General features: G+C 52.1%; 1 protein-coding gene across 22 annotated transcripts in view; it reads right to left on the reverse strand.

The window, feature by feature from the left end:
• The window catches only part of Tns1 (tensin 1), a 223,137-nt gene that overhangs the window by 95,223 nt on the left and 101,503 nt on the right, over positions 1 to 26,411 (reverse strand). For 20 of the 22 annotated variants that reach the window (XM_087904165.1, XM_087904163.1, XM_087904094.1 and 17 more), the window contains 3 exons: positions 16,491 to 16,532; positions 4,294 to 4,335; positions 2,953 to 3,003 (listed from right to left, as the gene is read on the reverse strand). In XM_087904165.1, the coding sequence (XP_087760291.1) occupies positions 2,953 to 3,003; positions 4,294 to 4,335; positions 16,491 to 16,532 (135 nt within the window). Of the gene's footprint in view, positions 1 to 1,323; positions 1,423 to 2,077; positions 2,184 to 2,952; positions 3,004 to 4,293; positions 4,336 to 16,490; positions 16,533 to 26,411 lie in introns of those variants that run through there. The other 2 variants (XM_085698482.2, XM_085698488.2) reach the window with 2 other exon arrangements.

The following is a 26,411-nucleotide window of genomic DNA, read 5'->3' on the forward strand; positions in this document are numbered from 1 at the left end:
CATTGTGAGCGCAGGAGAACAGTGAAGGGGCAACCAGGAGCAAACACGCTCCTCCCAGTGCCTGCACAGGTGACCCCCTCTATGAAACCGCAGGGTAAACTGAGACCTGGAGTCAGGTCTGTATCCCCCTCATGGCAGACATTCATTCCCTCGCTGATTTAACATTTCCTGGAGCTATGTTCTAGGCACCTGGGAGAGAGGTGGATAAGTCCAAGTCTCACCCTCATTCTGTACAATAAAGATAATTGTCAATCCACCTGGTAAGAGGCATTATGGCTTGGTCTCAGGTGCTCATCAGTAAAATGGGTACAACACAGGCAGGGTTCTGTGATCTTTTTTACCTGCCTCACTCAGAGTCCCTGGGGAAGGTTTATTTTAAAAAAGAAAATAAATTCTCTGCCTGCCTGGAATCCCATTCTTTTCCCCTCTAGGGAATCTTGAAACTCTTAACTTCCTACTAGCTCCTCCTAAGACAGACCAATAATAGAACTTCTGATCCAACTCCCTAAGCACCAAGCAGTTCTCACTCATCCTCATCTCTCAAGCATGTTTCTCCTTGGCAGAAAGGCCTCATGAGAGGGGATCCCACGGCCTCCCCCAAAGAGTGTCTTTTCTCACTGGCAGGATGTTCCTCCTCATATCTAACCCTCATCCTTCCTGCTTCGGGCACCAACTCTTTTTTTCCTTGGTTCTCCCTGCAGGCAGGAACTGATCATAACTAGGGCATTCTGGAGTAGCTTCAGGTCTGCCTTCTGGGGGAACACACTTGCTACCACCTTCTGTCCCCCATACCATATCCATGCAACAAGAGCAGAGTAAACCTTGGATCCCCAGTGGGGCTGGTTTGCCCCTAAAAAATTGGGAGGAGTCCTGCTTTCCCTTCAGGTCCATGAAGCAAACAAAATACCTCTGGACAGAAAAGGAAAAAAAAATACTGTTTCCTGAACCTAGGTCCCCAGGGTCCTCAGTGAGTGGAGGGTCTGCCAATGAACACCAGGAATCAAGTGAGGCAGCCAGAGCCCAGCCCTTCATTCCTGCATCTCCTCTGGTTGAGGCCCCCCACACAGGCCCCTGCAGCCACACCCCTTCCTCCCCCCCCTTCCTGCCCACCACTTGGATTTTTCCAAAACAAAGTGCGACACTGCACACGTCTGCAGCCTCCCTGCACACCAGCTCCATCGGAGTAACTGCCTAGAGAGGCAAAGCAGGAAACACCCCACTGACAGGCTAGTGCCCTGAGCCGGCCTCGCCTTCCCCCGTCCAGTGCACAGCGGAGCCCCTATGCAGCCAGGGTACCGGCACGGCAGCCCTGGGTCACCCCACCTATGACAGATGTCTGGAAGCCGGGCGGTGGGTTTCTGCTCCTCTGCAGCAGGCAGCCGGCCCCTCTGGAGTCTGCTCCCCTGCTTGTCCCTCTCACACTCCTTCAGTGAGACTCATTTTCTCGGTCCTCCTCCCCTCCTGACGAGGCACCACCCCTGACCCACCCTGACACACAACCTCTTGCAGATTCGCTGATCCTGTACCAGCAAATGTTTTCCCTGGAAACTAAAACAAGATACCCATCAACCACAGCTAAGTGGCCACCTCTTTCTTCCACACAACCAAGGTCAAACACACCCTAGGGTCAACAGCTCTTCTAGATGTCTGACCTTGATTGATTCCGGTTGATGAACTCCACATGGCCCAGACTAGGGAGGCAGAGTCAGAAGTCCTAGGACATAACTTCTAAACACTCCCAGAACATCATCTAAAAGTGATGACTCAGAGGCTACCACTTTGTCCCAAGGGCTAAGAGTCCTGGATGATGCGTATCCAGAGACATTCAAGGGAGACCTCCAGTTTCTGCTTCCTCATCTATAACACGGAGCCATAGCACCTGCCACACACCTTGTCACAAAGGCATACAACCTCCCAGTCTATTTCCTGGCTCCTAAAAGAAATAACGGCGGTAAGACTGGCCGAGCACCCATCATAGCTCGGAGTGCCTCAAGCTAGTTCATTCTTTGCAATAACACATACAAAACTAAATTCTCGGATGCATCCTTAGTACCAATGAACAGGAATCTTCACATACCTCCATGAAGCCTTCCCCCAACCTAGGAGTCCACACAGCCCCTACACAGCACCACTCCTTATGACTGGGCCTATGGCAGCCCAAGATGGTGCAGCAGTGTCGGTGGGCCACCCTCGGGAGCCGCTACAGTTCAGCCCCTCCCTGCGGGGCCCTCCCTACCAGAGGCCAGGCAGCTGTCAGATGATAGGGCCTCGTGCCATCAACAGCTCCCCCTGTGCCAACCGCCAAAACCACTCCCTGTTCCTCTCCAGGCCTGCAGTGGACGGAGGGGCCAGCATGGGGCACTGGGCAGAAAAGGCCTAGGGAAAGTGAAGTGTCTTCTGTGGGGCCTGCCGGGGGTGTAGAGACAAGCCAGCCCCAACAGAGACCAGGGGCTCCTCGGACCTAGCCTGAGTTCCTCCTGGTTAAGGAACTTGTCCCCTGACCGCCCTTGTAAAACTGAAGACCAAATGAGCCAGGACCAGAGAACCCTCTTCCGGAGTCCCAAATGAAAAGCAGAAAAGTCACACTGCCTTTGCCATTTCTCAAGATTCCTGGCTCCAGGCAAGCACCCCAACAGTGTCTCCAGCATCTAGGGGAACCTTAAGAGCCCAGGGTTCCTTTACAGCGCCCTGTTTCCCTCACCCTTTCCAAGCCTAGCTCTCAGACCTATCCCTCTGCTCCTCCCCACCCAAAACTACCACGGAATAGTGAGGAAGCCCAGGGTCACTGAGTGACTTGAGCCCAACGAGTGGGCTTCTCTTTCCCCAACACTACAGCCAAGCCGGGAAGGCTCCCTTCAAGAGAGTTGCGAAGATCTAAGGGCGCCCCGCACACACACTCCTGCTCATGCCCCCTGCAAGCAGTTGACTTGGCTCCGCCCTCCTCATACTCACGCCCTCCTGGAGGCTTCTGGGAGAGCTTCCACCCTTGCAGTCTCCTTCCCCCTGTAGGCAGAGGAGAGGCTGTCAGAGAGGAGGCAAGACAAACAGTGCAAGGTTCCGGAATGCCTACCTGCTGGGGTCAGAGTGGAGGGTGAAAGGGTAGCAGAAGGTCCGGGACACGGGGAGGGGCTTGCGTTACTTGAACACTGGTTTGTCCACTCAAAGGTCCGTGGGAGAAAGGTAAACCCTCTCCTATGGGCACACCCCTGGGGACACTGTTATTCCATTTTGAAGACGAGAAAACTGAGGACCAGACAGGCTCTCCTTCACCTGAAGTCCCGCAGGTAGGGCCTCTGCCTCCATCCCCTTGGTTTCAAACTGGTCTTTCCCATCCAGCAACTCGTCTAGCCTCAGTTTCCCCCCCCCCATTGCAGAGTCCCCCACATTCTTCTCATCCTCTTCCATCTAGCCTGGAGGAAACTCTGCTCGTATAGTCCAAAAGATTAGTGCGAAGTCTGCCCAGTTTTCTCATATTCTGTCTCTCCCATGCTCTCTTTGAGTGTCTGAGTGTGTGTGTGTGTGTGTGTGTGTGTGTGTGTGTGTGCGTGTGTGCGTGTGTGTGTGTGTGTGTGTGCCTTGTGTGCACATATGTGTATACAAGTGTGTGAATTGCGTGTTTGTGCATATGCATGTGGGGGGGGGGTGGGGGGGGCGTTTGCATGCACATGCATGTGGATCACCTTTGCAAACCTGTATTACTAAAGCAGACAGGTCCTTCCCCCTTCCTATCCTCTCAAAAAAGGTAGGATTTGAGACAGGGCCCCTCACTAACCTGGGACTTGCCAAGAGGCTAGGCTAGCCAGCAAGACCCAAGGGTTTCCATATCTACCTCCCCAGCCCTGGGGTTACAAACATGTGCCACCACACTGGGATTTTTTTTTCCCAGGTCATTTCTGGGGATGAGCGTAGGAATTCATGTTTGCACAGACACTCCCCTGATTGAAGGTTACCCTGGGGGCCACGCTTGTATTTGTTTGTTTGTTTGTTTGTTTGTTTGAAAGAGGTCTCCTTATGTAGCCCAGGCTGATCTAAAACTGAGGGGAATCCTCCTGCCTCAGTCTTCTGGATGCCTGTTTTACAGGCCTGAGACATTTAGCATATTTCCTGCAGACAGACTTAGTCATTGATTTCCTCCACAACCCCACCCTGCTCCCTCTCTTTCGACCTAACTCATGCAGCCCATGGCTGGGCACAGCTTCCAAGATCCTCAGCATCCCTTCCTCGGGGCTCCAGCCCTTCCTGCACCCTGCAGGCCCCTCCCAGCACCTCCTCATTCTGCCCACTGTTACTCACCACATCCACTACATTCTTGGGTACGCTCTCCGTGGTGATGGGCTAGGGACAAAAACAAGAAATAGTGTGAGCGTCACAGAGATACTGGCACAGCTGCCTTCTAGGCCGGCAGTCAGGGTGGTAAGGAGGCACAGTCCCGAGCTTCAATACATCACTGGGCTAGTCCCAAGCTAGGGAAGCAGCATTTGCAAAATGACACACAATCTTCTTAGTCATAGAGTCAACCAGTTCCACCCTGGCCATGCAAGCCTCACACCACTCAATAAACGAGGACAACAGGCCAAAGCACTCTTGTTCCCGTTAGCCAGGGCTTCACTTCCACTGTGTCTGTCTGGGACAAGAACCCACAGAGGCAGGGACCACCATGGCCTGTTAGCCCCAGCAAACAGAGAAGTTAGAGCACGGACTCCTGGGGTCAGAGCCTGCCTGCTGAATACTGCCCAAGACCCAGCTCCGCAGTGACTTGCTGGCCCCACCCTTAATACCAACGACGCACACACACACACACACACACACACACACACACACACACACACACTCACTGCACACTGTGCCTTCTCCTCCTCCTGGCTGGCCTCCCTCCTCTAGGGAGCTCTGATTATACCCCAGGTGGTACCCACTGGTCTCCCCACCTAAAGGAATGGTCTAATCTGGCCCTGTAACACTGCACTCCTCCAACCACAGTTCATCTGGGAATTTAAGATTTGTTTGTATTGTTTTAATTATGTGCATGTGTGTCTACCCATGTGTGGATTTGCTGACCTGAGTGTAGACGCTCACACAGGCCAGTAGGACCTGATCTCTAAAACTGGATTTACAGGTGGTTGCAAACCATTCCACGGGAATGCTGGGAACTGAACACCAGTCTCCTGCATGAGCAGAATCCAGTTTGGATTCTGGGTCTGCCTTCATCCAAAGTAATCATAGCGACATTTTGATCAACTCGGTAGCAACTCCCTCATGCCGGGAACCAGGGGGACCAGAGATCAACACAAACATGGACGGATGGACCATGCCAGCCATCCTCCCTCTACCCCCATCAACACAGAAGCTTCACCCTAAAAATGTCCGGAAGAGTGAACGGGGTGGCAGGGGGACAGGGAACTCCTTGGCCAAGCTCATCTCCCTACCATCCCTAGAGTTCTACCTGCCACTCCAAGAGGGGACTGGGATCACCTGAAAGGCTATTAGCACTGGGTGTCCCACCTACCTAGAACTTCTAAGTCATCACATGCTGTAGGGAGCAGAAATGTGTTTCTCCAACAGGGTCCTGGATGGCTCTAAGACCAGAGTGCCCAGCCAACACCCTGACTCTGCTGTTAGCAGGGTGACCATAGCCCATACTTGCTGCCCACCTGCATAGCTACCTGGAATAATTATATACTGAGTGAATGGGATAAAGGCCCCCTATGAAGAGGGTCTGGCTCCCAGCACTGACTAGCCCTTAATGCTACCCTCTCACCGACATGGAGACCCCCCCACCCTGCCCTACTCAGACCAGTGCCCAGCCTTCTCCAAGTCATAAAGTTTAGTACAAAACTACAGGCCTCAGCAGAGTGGGAGAAACGCACCCTTCCTGCCAGAGATCATCTGAGCGCTGTCCCCTCGGCCCCCACTCCTTCCTCTTGCCAGCTGGAGGCCAGCCACAGGCAAGAATCGACAGCAGTCAGATGCCTTCAACACACTGTCCCACATGTCTCCCGAGGAGCTAAAAATTTCCAAACACCCAGACTGCCCTGCAGGGTTCATAACCTTAGCCCAGCATGCATACATCCCTCCCACCCTAGTTCTCCAGTCTAGACTACCTGGGGATGGGAAAGTACAGGGATTGGGCCCAGAGGCAGCTAAGACCATCCAAGCTTTCGTGGCACAATGGGGAAGCTCTTAGGGACTCTCCAGGGCAGCTGGGGACTCAGAAGTAGCAGCCTCAGAGAACTGTGGGGCCCTGATTATACTTCAAGTGCAAGTCCCCATGCAACTAGGCAGACAGGCACGCGTACACACGTGCACGTACACACACACAAACACACACATACACACTAACCCTCCCTGGGTGATTTTAGTCTTAAAAATGGTATTTATTTATTTTATATGTATGTCTGTGCACCAGTGTGTACATATGTGCACCACTTGTGTGCAAATCCAGAAGAGGGTATCAGCTCACCTAGAACTGGGGTTACCAATCACCTAATGCGGGAGCTAGGAACCGAGCCCAAGTCCTCTCTCAGAGCAGTAGTGCTCTTAAGTGTTGCACCATCTCGCTAATCCCTGATTTTTCTTCTTAGAACACACTGCTCGCCAACACTCTGTTTTATATTTACTAACATCCTTTAGAGCCTGCCTCTCACTGGAATATGAACTATGCCCACACTGAGCAGAGAACAGTGCCTGGCACGATGTGGGCCCTCGGGAATTTTCTGTGGAATGAACAGTCTCCTTGCTCCCTTCTCTAATACCCTAATCATACACAGAACTGACTGACAACACAGCAGCATCTCGGGTCCCCTGGACATAAGAAAGCTTTTCATTTGTGTTTAGTTTTAGGGCAGGACCTTTCTAAACCACACTCACACATGTATACACACACGAATGCGTGCACGTGTTGCGCACACATGCACACTACATCCTCACAGGCCACTCTCAAGGCACGTACTAGAGAGCCTTGGAACACCACCTCCTCCTGCTCCCTGATCCACAGATCGGAACTGAGGTGCAGACGGAAGACATGCCAGTGTCTTGAACAAGATGCAAGACAGGACCAAGCTGACCCAGGCCTGCAGAACCCAGTGCCAAGTTCACTTCACTGTCCCTCTCCTGGGGTCAGTTGACATCCCAAGGTCAGCAACATAAGGTTGAGTCACGTGGAGTCTAAGCAAGGACAACACTGGACTCCCACAGGAGGCCCTAACGCCTGCCAGCCCAGGTCTAGAAACTGGAGGCGGCACACCGCCCCCCCCTAAAACACACACCGCATTCTGCACAGTGCCTCTGCCCCTGAGAGCCAGGCCTCCTCACATTTTGCACCCTAACTGCCTCCACTGTCTCCTCCTACTGCCAGCCATGATTTAGAGACACCTTTTCCCAAGGCTAAAGCAAGAACAATCACTTGGTGTGCAACAGACTGAGGACCAGGTTCTGCGGCTTCCATCCCGGCCCTCCCGGCATCCTGGGAAGTGCATGTCACTGTCTCATAGATGAGGCAAGTGAACAGTGAAAGACTGCAATGCCCAGAGGAAGAGAGCCGGCATTTGAGCTCTACCTTGTGTCCTCACAGGCTCCCTCGGTCTCTCAGTCATTGTGTGTGTGTATAGGTGTGCGTGTACTCAAGTGCATATGCGTGGAGACCAGAGACCAACATCATGTATCTCCCTCTATCCCTCTCCACCTCACTGATTTGGCTACTCTGATGGCTAGCAAGCCCAGGGGCTCTTTCTGTCACCACCCAGTGCAGGAATTACAGGCGAGCAGCGCTCTGCCCGATTTGACAGGGTGCTGGGATGGAACTCTGGTCTGCATGCTTGCACAGCAAGCACTTCATCTACTGAGCCATCTTTCTAGCCCCACTCAGCAGAGACCCCACTTGTGGGGCCCTAAAGCCTAGCAGACCTCACCAGTAGGGTCACCAGTCAGAATAGATTACTTCCCTGAACTTCCCTAGGAAGACTGGAAAATGGGAGCAACTGCAAAGAGAGAGATAGCAGAGACCCCACTTATGGGGCCCTAAAGCCTAGCAGACCTCACAGGTAGGGTCACCAGTCAGAATAGATTATTTCCCTGAACTTCCCTAGGAAGACTGGAAAATGGGAGCAACTGCGGAGTGATAGTAGAGAACTTCCTGAATCTGCTGTGAACCACGGGGTGGGTAAGGAAGCTGCAGGTCCTTTCTTCAGTATTCCCAGATACATACGCCCTCTCCCTCCCTGTGTCCATGCTGAGTGATGGACGGTGAGCGCGTCCTGGACAACTGGGAGGCTGGGACACCTGCCTGGGGCTCTTTAGTAGAATGCATTGGTGGCCTGCAGGGAGGCTGTGTTGGGGTAAAAAAAAATGCATCTGTGGGCAGCTGTTTAGAGGAAGGAAATGCTGGGGCTCGGGGATGCCCCAGCCTGAGTCCAGGGCTCGGAGGAAAAGAGGGAGGGTGCAGAATGCAGCCTCAGCCTCCAGTGGAACATTCTGTCCAGAACTCTTCAAACCCTCAGCACTAGCCTGCCAGCTCTCTTTGCACTTGCCCCAAGGGAAGGCTGGAATCCGGGCAGTTTGGGAGCCAAAGAGACCCCGTGACATCACATTTGCCACCACACTGATGATCTGTGAGGTCACCCAGTACTACCTACCTATCTTGGGAGGGGAAGGGCCTGGGAGCTAGTAGGGACAGCCAGAAGGGGCTGGAATTGCTCAGATCCAAGGCCCAGGGGAAACTATTCTGGGCCCACTTCTTCCCAAAATAGAACCGTAAGTAGATATGGGGTCGGGTGAAGGGAAGCAGGGGCCAGGGCATGGCATTTGGGGACATTTAACAGAGTATGACAGTGGGGAGCTTGGCTGCATACTAAAACACCCATGTAATAATAACAACACCAACCTACAGGCAGCAACAGCGGCAGAGAAGGCCAGAGCTGCCCACTCTAAGAGCCTGCTGTGGGTCAATTGCCTGCCCAGGCCTCCTGAGCCATCATTCCACTTCACGGTCACAAGGGCTGAAGAAGGAGCATTTGGCTCCTCTTCTGGCAGTTTCCGGGAGGATATTCAGTTCTATGTGAGTCCAGGTCTGCCCTCCAAATCTGCGCCCCTGCTATGCTCCACCCCGAAGCACCAAGAAGTCATGGGGTGGGCACAGAAACAGCTGGGGCTGAAGCAGGACCCTGGGCAGGCAAAGGGCCCCGGTGGCAGGAACGCTGACCTAAATGTTCAGGTTAGGTTGCTGCCAAGGCCACAGCCTCTTAGACACACTCAGGCCATCAGGGGAAAAGAACAGGCTCTTGGTGATTAAGCGGAAAGCTATGCCTGATTTCCGCACCCCCAGAGGAACGCCAAGCAAGTCTGTTCCTGTCCCCAGCCCCTCCTCCAAGCCAACCCTGAGGGGCCTGGCACTATAACACGGGCTAAGGACATCCTCACCAGCCCCAGCTCAGAGCCAGGCTAAAAGATGGAATAGTTCCTCTAAGCACAGCTCTCCTCCCGCAGGGGGCCAGGCCTGCCATTAGGCTGTGCCAACTCCACATCCTTGGGCTAATCTGGCCCAGGGCCCATGAAGCCCCTGTTTAATGTGTACCCCAGTCCCTTCCCACTGCCATCCCATGGCCACCCCTTCCTGCCAAGCCACCCCCAGTTGGCAGCAGACTCCCACTTCTAAAAGCCCACTTTGGGTCTATTGCCTGCTCAAGGACCCATAATGGCCCTTAGTGCTGAGCACTCAAGGTCCTGTTCTCCACCCAGAGACCGTGAACTCCTCTAAACCTTGTCCCTTCCTCTCTAGCCCCAGAGTCAAAAGCTAAACCTCTTCCCTGTCCCCAGCCTGCCTTTCCTCTCCAGTAGAGAACATTCACCTCCTTCTTACACCACTCCCCACCTGCCAGCCAGGGCCATCAAGTGGATGTCTAGACCCAGGTAAGATACAAAAGTGTCCTAGCCAGGGCCATCAAGTGGATGTCTAGACCCAGGTAAGATAAAAAGTGTCCTCCGAGCAAGAGCAGGCCGGCCAACATGTATGCCATGTTTGTTTGCCTGCTTCTACAATTTGTACCAAGGCATGTTTTCTAGCTCTACCACCTTCTAGAGCCCTCTCCCCAAAAGAGGCAAGTTTTCCAAGGTATTGCACAAGCAGATTAACTTATTCCCCTGAACCCCAAGGCTCCCCCTAGTGAGAGCCTAGAATTGGGCACTGGCGCAGCCTATGGTATGGTTTCCCTCTGCCTTGCCTCCTGACCTGGCAACCCTGTGCATCCTGGCCTGGCAGCCCAACCCAGGCTTATACCCCCTGAGCACAGTTCTGCCCCAAACATCAGGCTGCTGCGAGCAGGATCCTGCATCTTATTGAGCCTCTCCCAGTGGTGGTCAAAAGAGGCTTTGACCTCTGACCTCTGGAGAGCATGTCCCTTGCCTGCCCTGAGTGAGTCTAAGGAGGCTCGTAGCTGGCACCCCACATCCAATAGGTATCAGTGATTAGTGAGGGGCTCGAGCAGTAGTAGATCAGTCCCCACCCCCAAAACAGCCCCAATGGGCCATGTTTGATGTTTGAAACCTTTTCCCGGCTCCCAAACCTTGGACAATTTCCACCTCTTAAGTGCTACTTGGGGAGCAATAGAAAACAAGACCAAGCCTCCCAAGTAAGACCTCATGCACCTGGTCCTTCTGCTGGGCTTGACTGAGCTGTACGACCCCTCCCCCATTCGGAGTCTTCTAGAAGCTCAGGCCCACAGGCTCCCTCCCTTTCGAAGTCAGTCTCAGATCAAGCTTGCCTCCTGGCATGAGTCCGTTTTCCAGAATTTTCTAAAAATGGCACCCATGCCCCTCTCAGCATCCTGGGATTAACGTCATCAGATCCACAGAGCACTTCCCTGTCACAGTCCTTGATGGAGGAGATGAAAGCTGGTCCTCCAGTTTTCCCACACCAGCTCATCACCTCCTCCTCCTCCTCTTTTCTAACAGTTAGTTTAAAAACAAACAAAAACGAAACCACAGGATCTCACCGAAGATCAGGCTGGCCTCAAACTCTGGTCTAGCTGAAAATGACCTTGAACCTCTGATCTTCTTGCTTCCACCTCCTGAGTACTGGGATTACAGGCATGTGTCGCTATGCCCAGTTTCATACTATTCTCTTCTAACAGGAGGCAACCGGATGCCTGCTGCCCCCAGAGTCTATGGCAGGGTCCTTTGTAGAGCACTTTAAAATCTTAGGGTCCAGGCTGGAGAGATGGCTCAGCAATTAAGAGCACTCACTGTTTGTGGTATTTGGATGGATGAAAATGGCTCTCATGGGCACATATATTTGAAAGCTCGGTTCACAGTGGGTGGAATTGTTTGGGAAAAGATTAGGATATGTGACCTCTTTGGAGAAGGTGTGTGACTGGGGGTGGGCTTTTGGATATAAAAATCCAAGTCTCCCTCCCTTTATCCCTCCCTTCCTTCCTCCTTCCTCTACCTCCTCTTCCTTCTTCCTCTCTCTCTCTCTCTCTCTCTCTCTCTCTCTCTCTCTCTCTCTCTGCCTTGTGCTTGCAGAACAGATGTAAACTCTCAGCCACTACTAGAGCGCTGCACCTTCCTGCCTGCCACCACGCTTCCTTTCACGATGGCCATGGACTCTAGCCCTCTTGAACCATAGACCCAATTAAATGCTTTCTTTAATAAGTTGCCTTGGTCATGGTGTCTTGTCAGGGCAGTAGAATAGCAACTAAGACACTGCTCTTCCAGAGGACTGGAATTCAGCCCCTAACCCTCACATCAGACAGCTCGCAATCACCTGCAACCCTGACTCCAAGGTGTCGAGTGCCCTCTTCTAGTGAGACAGAGACCTGCACACACACACACACGCACACACACACACACTATATATATAGTGTGTGTGTGTGTATATATATACACTATATATATATATTTATGTGAATAAAAATAATCTTTTTAAAAAACTTAAGATCTGTGTAAGACCTGGCAACTTTTACCACTAGGCTGGAAGTGTGGCTTGGTAGTGCTTACCTCACATGCACAAGACTCTAGGCTCCCCAATAAGCAAAAATGAAAGCAAACCACCTTAGAAAAGAACTCTGCACGTAAGCACCATGACTGTCACACATCTTGCATGCACAGCCACGGGTTGGTGCAATTAAGGAATGGTTGAACAGGTGGCAGGTCCTCTCACAACATCCTAGCCCACTAACCAACAGAGCCACTAGCAACCATGAGAAGCCCAATCAGGCACTCAGAGAACCCCAAGGAATCGGACCAGGGTACCCTTCTAAGTTCATCCTGCTACTACCAGCTTTGTACCTATGAGCAAGGCAGCTAGCTTCCTGAGCCCTAATCTAACCACTATACATGGCCCCACTTGTGTCTCCAGGATGGACACAGGCTTCCCAGGTGCCCATATGGGTCACAAGCCTCCCAGCTGCCCTGAGCCATGGAAAAGGCTTTGAAAACTGGAGGAGTTGTCTAAGTGACAGTGACATTTGTCACTGTCTGTGGCTGGAAGGATGGCTCTGGTATAGGCGATGGAGGACAAGCTCACTCTCACTCCAATCCATCTTGTGTCCTCAACTCAGCATCACATCAGCCACACTAAACCAAGGCACAGCATCTCCTTCCTGCACCCACATCCAAACCTAGACAAAGTGTGAGCTGTTACCATTGCCGTGACCCCTCTCCCTCGACGCAACCCCAAGATTCCAGCAGCCGCCCAAAATGACAGCTATAATAAAATCCTATACATATGTGGTGAAAACTCTCTTCATATAGAGGAAGCAGCTCATGGCTTCCCTTAGCCCTTAGGCCAGCTTTGAAATTCTTGCACTGTGGAGACATTATTCAGTAAAGTAACAGTGACTTTGAATCCCACACTATGACACCATGACGGTCCATCTGGGGGCAGAAGCCGCGGCTGACTCACAGGCAAACAGCACGTCCAGCAGATCCCCACTGGGCACGAGTGGACAGGCATCCCCAGGTTTCATTCTACTACTTGAAACAACACACACTTTAAAGTGGATGAATTGTTTATTTCTGTAATTTTCCACTCAATGTTTTTGGACCTCGGTTGACATCGGGTAACTGAAACCCGGGAAAGTAAAACCTCAAATTGGGAGGGGGGAGACTGCTGTTGTTACTGCAGAAACCACGTGCCCTTAAGTATTCTGAGTGCCCAGATTCCCGACTCTCACCCCAACCTGACCTCCAGGTCACTCTATAGGACTTCCCAACCCCCTGCTGTGAGGCTGGCGATGGCGGAGGAAGCTGTGTCTCCAGTGACCCAGGTGTCTAGGGTACAGCCCTTGTGTGCAGACTGCCTAGCCTCAGATGCCTTGGTAGCCACCCCACTCAGGTCTCTAGGTGCCAGTTCTCAGAGGCCCCAACAAGAAGTGTCTTAGTGGGCAACACACGCAACCATCATCATCATCGGGAAATTCCTCAAACTCTTTCTGTGTCAGGGCCAGAGAGCAGCTGCTTCAGCTCTTTGCATGCATCAGGAGCGTCCAGGGCAAACATCCTAACTCCGTCCTGCCCCCCTAGAGCCCCATTGGAGGGGGCAACCCCCAAACTCTTCCACCCAATCCCTTGGGCAACATCTGTTGAGTAAGATGAAAACAGGAGTTGAAGATTAAACCACTCGGCCCTCGCTGGCCTGGGCACAGGCTGGAAAATATGTTTGGCCAGCAGGGCCTGAAGTTGGGCAGAATATCCGGGTCTGAATCAGGGGAAGGGTGGTTAGGATTCATCCAAGGTCAGTTAAAAAAGAAAAAAAAAAAACTTGTGGAAGCAAAGAGAAACCAAGGCCAGAACATGCCATAGTCAGACAGACGAACGGGACACACCAAGTTGGGAAACAAGGCAGGCCAGACAGTGGCCTACAGCGGCTGGAAGGCTGGCACTGGAGGGAAAAGGAAGGAAAACCCTGAACCCACCCTTTCCTCCCTCTTAGGAGCCTGCCCAAAGCACTTGCCTCACCCACGGCGAGGAAGCAGGTGCTGAGTGTGCTGGGGGAGCCAAACTTTCTCCCTGTGTCTCCTGGGCCACTTTCCCACTGGCAGGGCAGCACGGGGCCTCCCACTGAAAGCAGTGGCTTGCCCCAGACCCATGTCCCAAACTCACCACAGGCACGAGGGAACACAGGGCCACAGTAGGACCCACCTACCCCACTACCAGCTATCACAGTCCTAATCTGTGCCCTGTGTGTGAATGTCTACCGAATGCCAGGAAGATAAAAGTCCCTGTCCTGGGACTCACATGCTGGTGTGGGTGGAACCCCCTCAGTCAAGATAAAGACAAAATAAGTAAGATGCAGAGGGTGGAAGAGGCCACAAGCACCGGAGCAAGGAAAGAAGGAAGGGAGATGAGATTCCTGGGGGAAGGGAAATGCTGACCCATGAGGAGGCCTGTCTGTGGGAAAAGCATTCGAGGCAGAGGAAAGAGAAGGAGCCATGTCCCTGGGGTAGCGTAGTGTCTGATATGTTTAAGGCTCAGCAAGATAAAGGCTGGGTGCGAAAACAGAGTGAGGGAAAAAGAGATGAGCGGGGAGAGGAAGGCTTCTGTGGAAGAGCCTAAGGGTTTGCTCCAGAGGTGACAGGCTCCAGAGGCTTTGGAATATATATCATTAGGTGGATTAGTCTGATGTTTTATTCTTCTGACAGCTTCGTGAAGCAGGTACTGTTATTAGCTCCCGCTCTGGAAAAGGGCAACTAAAGAAAGAAGGGGTCATTCAGTTGAAACCAAGAAGGTGGGGAACAAGAAATGGGAGAGGAATAAAGATCTGGGAAAGGGGTGCTGGGACCCAGGGGAAGGAGTGAAACCCCCTGATTTTTTCTTACTGCTGGGGGAGGTGGGTTCTGAGGACAATCACCACCTTCAGGCCCTAGCCTCGCAAGGAGACAGCTCATCCAAAGTCCTGCAAGGCTGCTACCACTGTGCGGGTAAGCACAGTACAGAGTCAGGAGGAAGGCCTATCTGGCACATGTGCCCTTCAAAGGCAGGCAGCCCTTCCAGCTCCTAACTGCAGGCCTTCAGTAGGAGCACCATCCTAGGCCCTTCTGTCCTGACCTTGGACCTTGCTTCTGTAAACAAAACCCACGAACCAGATGCCAGCCTCTGCCTTGTGGTCCCTAAACTCTGGACCCTCAGCCTTCCTGGGCAGCCAAGGACATTCTGTTCTTAGTCCTAAGGTAGCAGCTCAGTAGAAATGACAACCGTCATCATATTCTCTCCCGACCATCCTCCTCTGGCACATGGAATGCCTTTGTGACCCTGGAGGGGTTTCTAGCCAGACCACTCTGGCCTCATTCGCAGCCCCACCCCTACCCTGATATGGCTACAGGGATCTGTGAAAGTAACACCCCACATCTGGAGGCCCCAGTGGGGTGGCTGAAGTCTAGGAGAGCCTGACTGAGGGAGTCAGGTCTCTGTAGCTGGTCTGCCCATGACCTGAGTATAGAGCGGAGTGGCATGGCCCTAAGGGGGCCAGGAATCTGAGAGCCCAAGTGCATCAGAAATCCAAGATATAGAGAGAAAGAAGTGACCAGGTTACAGTTATGGGCAAGTTAGGGCTGAAGCAAAAGAAAACTAGATTGCCATGGCTGTGTGTTCCACATCTGGGCAGAGCAGTGACCATACTTCTGTGAAGGATACCAACAACCAGACTCTGACTCCCCCCAACCCCTACAATGCTGGTACCACCACGGATGTTCCACACCAGCCCAGCAGGAATGGCCCACCTCGAGCCCCTCTGCACAATCCTTCTCTCTCTCTCTCTCTCTCTCTCTCTCTCTCTCTCTCTCTCTCTCTCTCTCTTTCTCTCTCTCCCCATGTCTCTTTCTCTCTCTCTCTTACACACACACACACACACACACACACATACACACACACACACACCACAGCCCTTCTGCCGCTTCCAGACCCAACCTGCCCCCAGAATGTAGTGGAATGGGACCTGGAGAGGCTAAGGAAGCAGGAAGCCTGGCCAACACGTCAGCCCAGCTGGAATCAGTCTGCAGCGGGCCAGCTCCACAGCCCACAACTCACAGAGGTCCTGCCCCTGTCCGAACTGTTCTGGAAACATGACAGGGATGAGAGGGATGAGGGCCATAAAAGCAGAAAAACAGAGTCACAGGGACATAGCAAAGCTGAGGAGAGGAGCAGAGGCCACCACCTTGTAGATGGACTCCGGAAACACCGTCTATGCCCCTGCCTCCAGCTGAAGGGTACAAGACCTTCAGTCATAAGGGTGGAAGGAGATACAACAGAACACCCTAGTACTACAGGCCCTAAAACAACAGTAACCTAGCCAGGCCTGGGGACCTACAAGATGGCCTTTTATGGTTTTCCCAAGGACCTCAAATCTCCAGACACACAGAGCGGGCCCTGCAGCACGTCAGTAGGGACCTCATGACTCATTTCCTCCCACCAGCCTCAGCCCCAAGCCCTCAACCCACTCCACCCCACAAACCCAGTTCCCAACATGCAAGAGACTGGAAGAAGAAAGAAAGGCTGTCACTCACCACCAGTTCATGGCTGGATGGAGGAACACAAGGGGCAGCCACCTGAGAGAGAAGTAAAAAAAAAAAAAAAAATGTCGCTGTTAGCGTCTGTCCCAGCAGCCCCTGGGCCTCCTGAGCCCACTCTTACTTACCCCATCCCCAAGGGGATAGCCTTCCCTGGGGCACAGGGAGACCTCTTCAGAAGGCCACCCACAAAGACTTAGACCAGACAACAAACATGAAACACCCCTCACAGATCAAATCCTGTAAAACATAACACGCCTACCTGGAGGTCAGCATGGCGGTATGGATACCCTGAATCCTACGGTAACCACAAAGCTTCCCCCGCCCCCACCACCTCGATTCCTCTACGGTATAGAATGATGGATTTAAAATACTTGAAAAACACGATTGAGACCTGTCGGAAAGTAAAATCCCATCCCTCCATCTTTCCCCATGGCCAGTGGCTCACCCCAAGTCAGAGCTGAGGGAGGCTCCCACAGGTTGGGAATGGCCAGATCTTCCAGGGATCGCACAGAGCACTTTGGGGGGGAGGCAGCACCCACTAGGAAGGGAACTGTCATTATCAGATCATCCTCATCCTTCTCTGAGCCAAGGTCATGGCAACTTGGCCTCTAGGAGGGAGAGAGGAAGGGGGGCTCAATGGCCACGCCACCCTGACAATTAGCAGGGCACGTGTCAGAGGCCAGTACATTCCTTTCTCCAGCCAACACATTTTTCTTGGATCTCAGTCCTCAACCTTGGCTCTGACTCCTCACCCAAGCACCAGGCCAGAGGCCCACAGAGAGGCAGACGGTGGCTGAAGAGGCAACAGCCTCTCCAAACGGTAGGCAACCCCATCTCACGTGCAATACCAACGCTTACAGAGCCGGTACCACTTAGCCAGCATGCGTGCTAAATTAAGTGCTTTGCCCTTTCAACAACCAGAAAGGCAGACTCTACTGTTACCTCCCCAGGAGGAGTGGAGGCAAGACAAGGCAGGCAGTTAATCCAAAGTCACACAGCAGAGGTGAGCTGATAATTGAACCCAGGCAATCTGGGTCCCAAGATTTGGTGTGAAGAGCTCTAATTATTCATGGCCCTCCCTGTAGGAGAAATGGGGGTGCAGAAAGAGCCCAAAGCCCAGTTCTGGATTCACATGGGCATAGAACTCAGGGTGAATGTTTTAGAACCAGACCCAGAGTGGGAGCTAAGATGGGGAAGAGAGAGAGAGACGATCTCCAGACCTACCTATGGTCATCCTGATCAATAGCCACGACTCAACCACAGGTTACACTGTCTGTCCTCTACAAGCCCAAGCCAATTCAACCACAGCGATTGTGAAGATTCAAAGCACAAATGAGATTTTCAGAGGGCCCCCTCCCAACTCATTAGAGTGCCACAGGAACTGGGTACGATTGCTAGGCCACATCCTGGTTGGGATGGTCTTGGCTAGGCTCCCATCCTGAGCACCGCAGACAGATAGTTGTGACCTACAGAGAGGGCTATAATGCAGGAGGTCAGAACTGCCTTGGCTTCCGGAGCCCAAACGGGTCTCCAATGCATAAGGGTGGGCAGTGACTTTGAGACACACAGAGGGTCTCTCTCCCAGGCCCATCCAAACCATGGACCCTTTCCTCGCCCTTCACCCCGAACTCCCCAGGCATATGTACCCACTAAGAACTATCACAAAAGGGAATAAAGTTATACTCCCTCAAAGTGCTATCCCAGGGGCCTTTCCATCCCAGACCCATCCCGGGCCAGGGCTGCTGGCCACGGACTTGTGTGTCTCTGAGCTTCTAGTCTCATTCTTGCTCTTTTTTTTTTTCCTGAGGCACAGAAATGTTTCCTTAAAAGGCCGTCTGTCTCTCCTTCTCTCCAGCACCCTGGCCCCCAGCCACCCTCTCAGGAGCCCAGAATGTGCCAGGAGTACCAGGGGCCCTGCCACTCTGTGGTCTTAACAGCCCCACACTCTTGGTATCAGCAGTGGCTGGCCCCGCTGACTACAGGTGACTTGGGTAGCCCTGGGCCTTCTTCAAGGGCTCTGGTGACAGCCCTGCTGTGACTTCACCTCCAAGCCAGGTAGCCAGGTTGCCAGGCTGACACACAGGTGAGTTGTTCCCCCCTGGCAGCCCACTGGACTTGGAGCAGAAACAACTTACTGCGCCATGCCCCCAAATGAAGGGCAGAGGACAACAACCTCGCAGCAGTAGCAACCAGCACCTGCCACCACACTCACTTCCCAGCAGCCAAGACTCTGTGCACTGTGAGAACTTATCCAGGGCCCATGGTGGGCCCACTGACTACCCCTGCTTAGCAGACAGGAATGGAGCCACAGCTGGGCGGAACCACAATCCTGCCCTCCTCTCACACCCGCACTGCTCTGCACAGAGCAAGCACCGCCCAGACCTCTGCCAGCACCCCCTATCATTGCCTCACTACCCTGCAAGGAGGAGGACCTGATCTCAAAACCCCAATAAAAGCCTAAGTTCTCAGCCTTGCTTACATAAAACTCCAGATTCCTAAACTGACCAGGTCCTGCAGAGGAGACCCCATACTTGTGGACCCTGACCCAAGAAACTGTCCAGGAAGCCTCACACTTCCAACTATATAATCTCATCACCTTATTCTGGGTAGAAACACTATCTTGGGTTTCCTTCCTAACACTTGCTGGGTCTACGTTTTTCTTGTTATATTTGATGGTCGTGGCTCTGTTTTGTTTGCTTGTTTGTTTGTTTTGTTTTGTTTTGTTTTGTTTTTGAGGGGGCGTCTTACTATATAGCCAACACAGACCCAGAACTCTCTCTTTCCAGCCTCAGCCTCCCCAGTGTTGGAATCACAGGCTTGCATCACTGTATATTTGACTTAAGTGCCCCCTCACCGTCTTTTTCTAGTAGAAATAATGTTAGAAGAGTGTGTACGTGTGCATTTGTATGCATGTGTGCTGGGAACATCTGTGCCATGCTACATGGATGGAGGCCAGGGGACAGCTTGCAGGAGTCAGTTCTCTCCTTCCAGCACGTGGGTCCTGGAGATGGGATGCTGATGTCTGGAAGCAAATCTCCACCCTCGGAGCTCTCTCATTACCCCTCTCCCTTTTCACTGTGGCAAAACAAGCACGACATTAAAAACCCCATCTTAGGGGCTGGAGATGTGGCCCAGTGGTAGATCTTTTGACTGGAATGCATAACATGCTAGATTCAATAACCAATACCCATTATAATAATAATGAAGAGAAGAAGAAGAAGAAGAAGAAGAAGAAGAAGAAGAAGAAGAAGAAGAAGAAGAAGAAGAAGAAGAAGAAGAAGAAGAAGAAGAAGTTCCTAAAATTAAAAGTATCCTAAAATAAGCATTTCTAAGTAGAAAATCAGTGGAACTGAGTGCATCCACAGTGACATTCTAGCCACTACGTACTTCCAGAACTTTTCATCATCCAATACACCACACCTACTGAACAGTGAGTCTCCCCTTCCCCTTCCCACCCATAAAATCTCACCTTCTGCCACTGTGAATGTGCTAACCACAGAGACCTCTGTGATCCGACAATAGATCCTCGAGGGGTTTGGACCACCATTCCCATTTCTAAACTCCCCTTCCCAATCAAGATTCTTGGGATCTTCCTTGGAAGGGGAGTTTAGAGACAGGCCCATTTATGAAGATCTGCCTTGTGACCCTAGGCACGTCACATAAACACTCATCTCTCAGGACCCTCCATCCTGGAGCTGGCCACAGAACTCAGCAGGATTACAGAGGGAGGAACGATACCCAGGGAGGCCAAAAAGAATATGCACAAAAGGCCCTCCTGGATTTGTACCAGACTGTGAGAATCAGAACCATGCAAAAAGGTCTCACATGAACCCCAAAGGATGGGTTGTGGGGTTTTTACACATAGACTCCTGGAGAGAGATGTGCCCCTCACTCCCACACTGCTCACCCTCATCATTTGTATCTTTCATCAAACCCTTCCTGATACACCACAAACCATGCCTCCCAAGTCTCCGGGGCCACTAGAGAAAATTGATGGTACCCAAAGTGGGGTCATAGGAATATAAGTTGACACCCAATTGGTCAGAAGCACAAAGACACCCTGGAGTTTGAAACTGGCACCTATGAGGCAGAAGGCAGTCCTGGGGACCAAGTATCCAACCTATGAGGTATGTCACCGTGTCTGGTGTGATATTGAGCTAAACTGGGTTGGAGGTCACCTGTGGGTGTCACCACTGCAGAACTGTCTTCTGCTGATGAGGAGACCCACGTATACATCCTGTGAAGTCACAGAAAGTCTTGTGCTATCGGGTGTGACAGAAACCAGGACATTTGCAGTTTGCTAACAGACACATTCCTGAAAGAGCAATCACATGCTTGCCGTTTTGTGTCTGGCTGATTCCCCTTCGTGTTATAGCCGAATAATATCCCCCCCAGATTGGCATGTGAAAATTCAAACCAGTTCCTTGGAAAGTGCCCAGAGATGGGGTCTTTAAAGATGTGACTAGGGGAGTCCACCAAGGTGAGCCCGATTCAATACAACCTATTGTTCTTACAGGAAGAGGCTGGGACACAGATCAAAGAGGGAGAGCCCTGGGGAGGGGGCGGATACAGGTGAAGGCAGTGTCCATGCATTGAAGAGACAGTGTAGAATGCTGATACTGACTGAAGAACCCAGCCCGGAAGCCATGAGAGCCAATTGCATGATCCTGAATCTACATTTCTAAGACCCACCAAGGTTCAAGGTCCATTGCCTGCACTACCGCCCTGAATGGATCCACGTGTGGTGGACATGTGGCTCATTTCCAGAGTATTCATGGTGATCCCCATCCCTGTCCAACATGTTAGGGTACCCACATTAATGACATATGGAACAGAGGGACAATTGGACTGATAAAGCACCTACTGTGTGTCACTGAGCTGGACACTTTACAATCATACACATCTTCACTTTCAGACCAGTTTTTGAAATAAAAAAAGGCTCACGGAAGTTAAGCTAGATGCCCAAAGTCAAACATCTGGGAACATGAGCTGGGCAGCCAATGACTAGGAGGGTTTCCCAGCTTTCTTCATATCAAGCTCCGGTTTAACATGTGGTCCCTCTTCCTCAAACCCCACCCCCAGCAAGGTGGGCATCGATACACTAGCTCCCAGTTCCCATGTTGGCTCCCAACAAACCTGAAGACTCTCAGAGAAATTGTAGCCTACTTCAGCCTGCCTCAGACATCTGCCTTTCCCATCTGTTCTCTGCCACACGGCTGGATGGGGCACACACTGAGGCAAGGTGCTGGGGCTGCAGGTCACTGGGAGAGTATGGGCATCCCAAGGAGGGACTGTGAGCTCAGCATAGAGGAAGTTATCACTTCTGTCCCTCTGCTACATGTCACACTCTTATACGGATCCCCTGCTCTATTCCACCCCTATTCCCACAAAAGGGAAGCAAACAGGTCCTTTCCAGTATGCAAAGTCTGTTTTGAAAGGGAAGATGGGGAAAGGGTATTTCAGTAACACTAATACATGTGAGACACGTGGAAATGAGAATGCTTGGCATATCAAAGAAAAAAAAAAGAAAAGAAAAAAAACCACCAGGACTCCCCTTTAGCTGGGACCCAGACAGGGTAAAGAAAGGCGCCCTGATGAAGGGACACTGAGCTGGGTATAAAAGAGGAGGAGCTGTGCACCACTCTTTCCAAGCTTGACCGCGGAAAACTATGAATGTCCAGGAAAAGAGGTCAGACTTTGGGCTGCTGGCACCAGGAAGCCACTGAAGGTTCTGGAGGAGAGGAAGGACCACCAGAAGCTATGCTCCAGGCAGAGAACTCCTGGCACCGGGGCAGGAAGAATGGAAGAGTAGAGAACTTAAGGCAAGGAGAGAGGTACAGTAACCATACCAACGGAAACAAGGAAAAGAAAGGGGGAGGGAAAGCAGGAGCTTGAAGCCTAGGTTCAGGGAAGTATTGCGTACCCCAAAATCTAGAAACCCATAAAACACTCTAGCCCAGAGCTTCCAGCCTAGCCTCTACTCCTTCCACTCCCAAGCAGAGACATCACCCACCACTCTGTGGTCACCCTTTGTACCAGGAGGCAGCCAGCATCTAAACTCTGGTCACCAAGCATCACCACATGGTATCCCCAGAAAAGCCAAGTATCTGTGCCTATAAATAAAGAAACCTCATCTGTGAGTTTATATCATCAATGCACTTGGACAATCAAAGGCCTCTACTAAGTCACCCTGTATTGTCCTGGAAGCCTAGGTGTCCGCTGGGTCTTGTGGGTGCCCAAAAGATGTCAAGACCATGGGGTTGAAGCCTGGAAGCGGGACAAGACTGCTTGAGGAATGTCAGCAGGGCTCAAAGTCACTAGCCTCCCCGGATGAGCTTCAGGCCCTAGGCTGGAGAGGTCTGGGGACAGGGGTGGCCCCTGCCTCGGGTCCACAGCCTCTGGGCCTGTGCAAACCCTGCAGGACACTGTCCCTCTCTAGCTCCAAGCCAGTAGCAAGGCTCTTTTCTTCCCTTATATAGAGTTCAGCTATGACCAGGAAGGAAGTGTGGAGAGTTCCTTTTTGCCAGGAGGCAAAAAGAGGCCTGTTCCCAGGGACATCTTGAACCAGAAGACTGGCCCCTGCCCTGGATCCCTCAGCTCCAGTGATGACAGAGGACTGGAGGGGGCTTCCCTTCCGATAAAGGAGCCCTACCTAGATTAAAACTTGGGGAAGACAGATCACTGATTCAGAATTTTGTCCCCAGGACCCATAAGGTCCCCAGCACTACCCTAATATGTCCCCAAGTTGCTCCTTCGGCTTGAATCCTCTTCTGTGGCACCTGTCATTGGCTGCCTGGCCCACTGCCAGGTCCTACACGGTTGTCAGACGGGCTATTCACGTAGGGAAACTGCTCTCCTGGCAGACCCCTCCACGGGTCTCTCCACATACAGACGTGACTCTCACACCCCACACAATCAAACAGCCAGCCTGAAAGAGGACGAGATGACCAGGTGCCACGGAATGCAGCGTCCAGGGCAACCCCCAGTCAGAAAGTCCCCTAACAGCTAAAGAGTGAGGGTGAAAGTGGTGAGTGCATACCCAGCTGTGATCCAAGCGGACCTCATTACTGAAGCTGATCCCCTTCAGAGCTAGCCTGGAAGACGGCACACAACAGCAACTGGGATCAACACCCTACAGCAGTGGTTCTCAGCCTTCCTAATGCTATGATCCGTTAATACAGTTCCTCATGCTGCAGTGACGCCCAACGCTACAATGATTTTGTTGTCTCTTCACGACTGTAATTTTGCTACTGTTATGAATCATAATGTAAACATCTGATATATGCCCCCTCCAGGGGATGGCGACCCCCTGGTTGAGAACCACTGCCCTGTAGGTTCCATGGGCTACCCAGCAATTTAAAGATGGGGCTACCTGGGGAGCCCAACCCTAGAATCCCAAGGAGCCAACACAATGGCCATACTTGCTGCCCACCAACATTGGGGCAGCTGGGAAAGGAGTAAGGCTGCTCACTGGGATGGGTTTGTGAGCAATCGAATCTGAGCTCCAGGTACCTACTGGGCACAGGTCTGAAGTTCAAGATTGCAACCCTGGGTCATAAGAGCAAGAGGCAGACAATGGCCAAGAAACATGGTGAGATGGGGAAAGGGGGCACAGCTAGAGGGCATGGCTGGGCCCTGGGCCTGACACCAGCCAATGTCAATGTTCTGGCAACTAACCCTCCTCTGAGCTACCCAACATCATTCAAGCCAAAACCTATACATCTTCGTTTCCCTCCTCCTTTTCCCTATTCCCGCAAGCCTGGAAGTCTGTCTCCCATGTATCACCATTGCAGTGCGCTGAGTCAAAGACATGGGCATTGACCCGTCCCAGGATCTCCTCTTTTGCCCTTGGTCTCTTCTTAGCAACCAAGAAGTCATTTCCTACATTTTTTTGGGTGTGAGCCTAGCCTTTAACAGCTGAGCCATCTCTCCAGCCCCAGGAAGTCATTTCTAAAATGTACACTAGCCATGTTACTCCTCAGCCTAAAGGCCTTAGTATCGTAGTAGCCTTAGATTCTTAGAAGGGATCCAGGCTAAACGTCCTAACACAGCTGTAACAGCCCGTAGGGACCTATGGAAACATCCCTGCAGTTCCATCCATTTCTCAACCTTCCCTCAAAACCCCTGTGCCATTTCCTGCTCTTTTCTCACAAATTCTGCCCTCTGTTGGAGAGCTTCGCAGCCCATGTCACAGACAAGGAAGAGCGAGGCACAGAGAAGTCAACATCCTCCGCAGACTCAGGTTACACCCCAGGAAAGAGTGAGTGAGCACAGAAGCAGGGTTCTGCCCCCGGAAGGCTCCAGATTGACTCTGTGCTGCCCAGGACCTCGAGGCTTGCCTGAGGGGGAGGGGGGCAGGGAGAAAACCGAGCTGAGCAATATGTAACCTGCTGGGCCCAGATGAAGCAAAAGTCCAGGCCCCTGCAGTAGCCCGGGACCTCCAAAGCCTATCAGAGAGCAAGAGGTCAGAGTGGGGTGGGGCTGGCAGCTAGGAGGCCATCCTGAAAGAGGCAGCTGTGCGGAGGTGAGAAGAGGCTCTGAAGGGGACAGAAGACAGCGTGAAGAGGGTGCTTAAGGGGGACAGAGGGGGTACTTACTTAAAGGAGAAGATGGCAGAAGCCAGGCCTGTTAGCACAGGCATGGAATCCCTGCTATGTGGGAGACTGATGTTCGGGAACTGAAGCTTCAAGACTGTGTTGCTGTCTCAGAACAAAAACAAGGCTTTTTTTTTTAAATATCACCATTAAGAGGGCTGGTAACATAGCATTATGGTAGACTGCTCACCTAACATGCACAAGGTCATGACTTCCATCCCCAGTACCGGGGGTGGGGGATGGGGAATAGCCCATTATGCAGCTGGGAAATTAGATACTGGACACAGGAACCAGGCCTCTGTCCTGAGTGTAGGGGCTGAATGTGCTTCCTAGCAGGCTCTGAACTGCAGAGACATGGAAGCCCCACTCCTTCTGGGGCTGGGTGGCACAGCCTATGGCACACAGATTACTTCTAGGAAGTTCCTAGAAGCTGGTCCAAGGACAGGCTACGGGCTTGGTCAAAGTTCTGATAGTAGAGAGGGCCAGAGGAAGTGACAGGCCCAAGAAACAGAGCCAAGCGTCACTCAGACCAAGGTGACGGAGCTCCCAGCTGAAGAGAAAGAGGGGAAAGAGAACCGAGGACCGGCCCCAACCCTGGACGGAAGTTGTGGCCTCGGGAGGAGACCGGCATGTAAACAGACTTATAAATCTGCCTGGAGCTGCGACAGTGGACGTTGGGAGAGGCCATTCTTGCCCCAGGATGACTGTCCGGTCTGTTTTTCCCAAGGTTACACCCAGAAGGAGGCTGTCTTCCTCATCCCTCACTCCCCACTGAGGGTTTCTGTCCCTACACAGAACGTTAAGTCTTTGACCCTAAACCATATTAGAACAAGGAAGCAGGAAGGATGCCTGGGAGGGAAAAAAATTAGGAGCAATGGGAAAATCCACAGAGCCCATGGCCTCAAGAGCTGCTGGGGACTGGATCAGCTGTCACCAGCATGTGTCATGGAAGGTGGAGCAGGATGGGTAAGGTGGGGGCAGAGGCTGAGCCGAGGCTGGCACTGCAGAGAAGGTTCCCGGGGGCATGAGCCCCCTGCCTCCTCAGCCAGGCCACCCGTTGCCGCCGAGCAGTGCAACCACGGCACGCAGACCTCTGCCCTTAAACAGCTGCAGGGCTCCGTTCGAAGCCTGAACTCCACCCTGTTTCCTAATTTCTGGGAAACTCTTGATCCACCACCCAGGTGACAAACGTTGATTTTGTTCTGTTTATGGGAGAATGGCCTTAAACTTCTTTTTTTTAAAAACTATTTATTTATTTTATTTATTTATTATATATACAATATACTGCAGGCCAGAAGAAGGCACCTCATGACAGATGGTT

This window comes from Myodes glareolus, chromosome 1 (genome assembly GCF_982192425.1).
Source record: "Myodes glareolus chromosome 1, mMyoGla1.1, whole genome shotgun sequence".
NCBI classification, from domain to species: Eukaryota; Metazoa; Chordata; class Mammalia; order Rodentia; family Cricetidae; genus Myodes; species Myodes glareolus.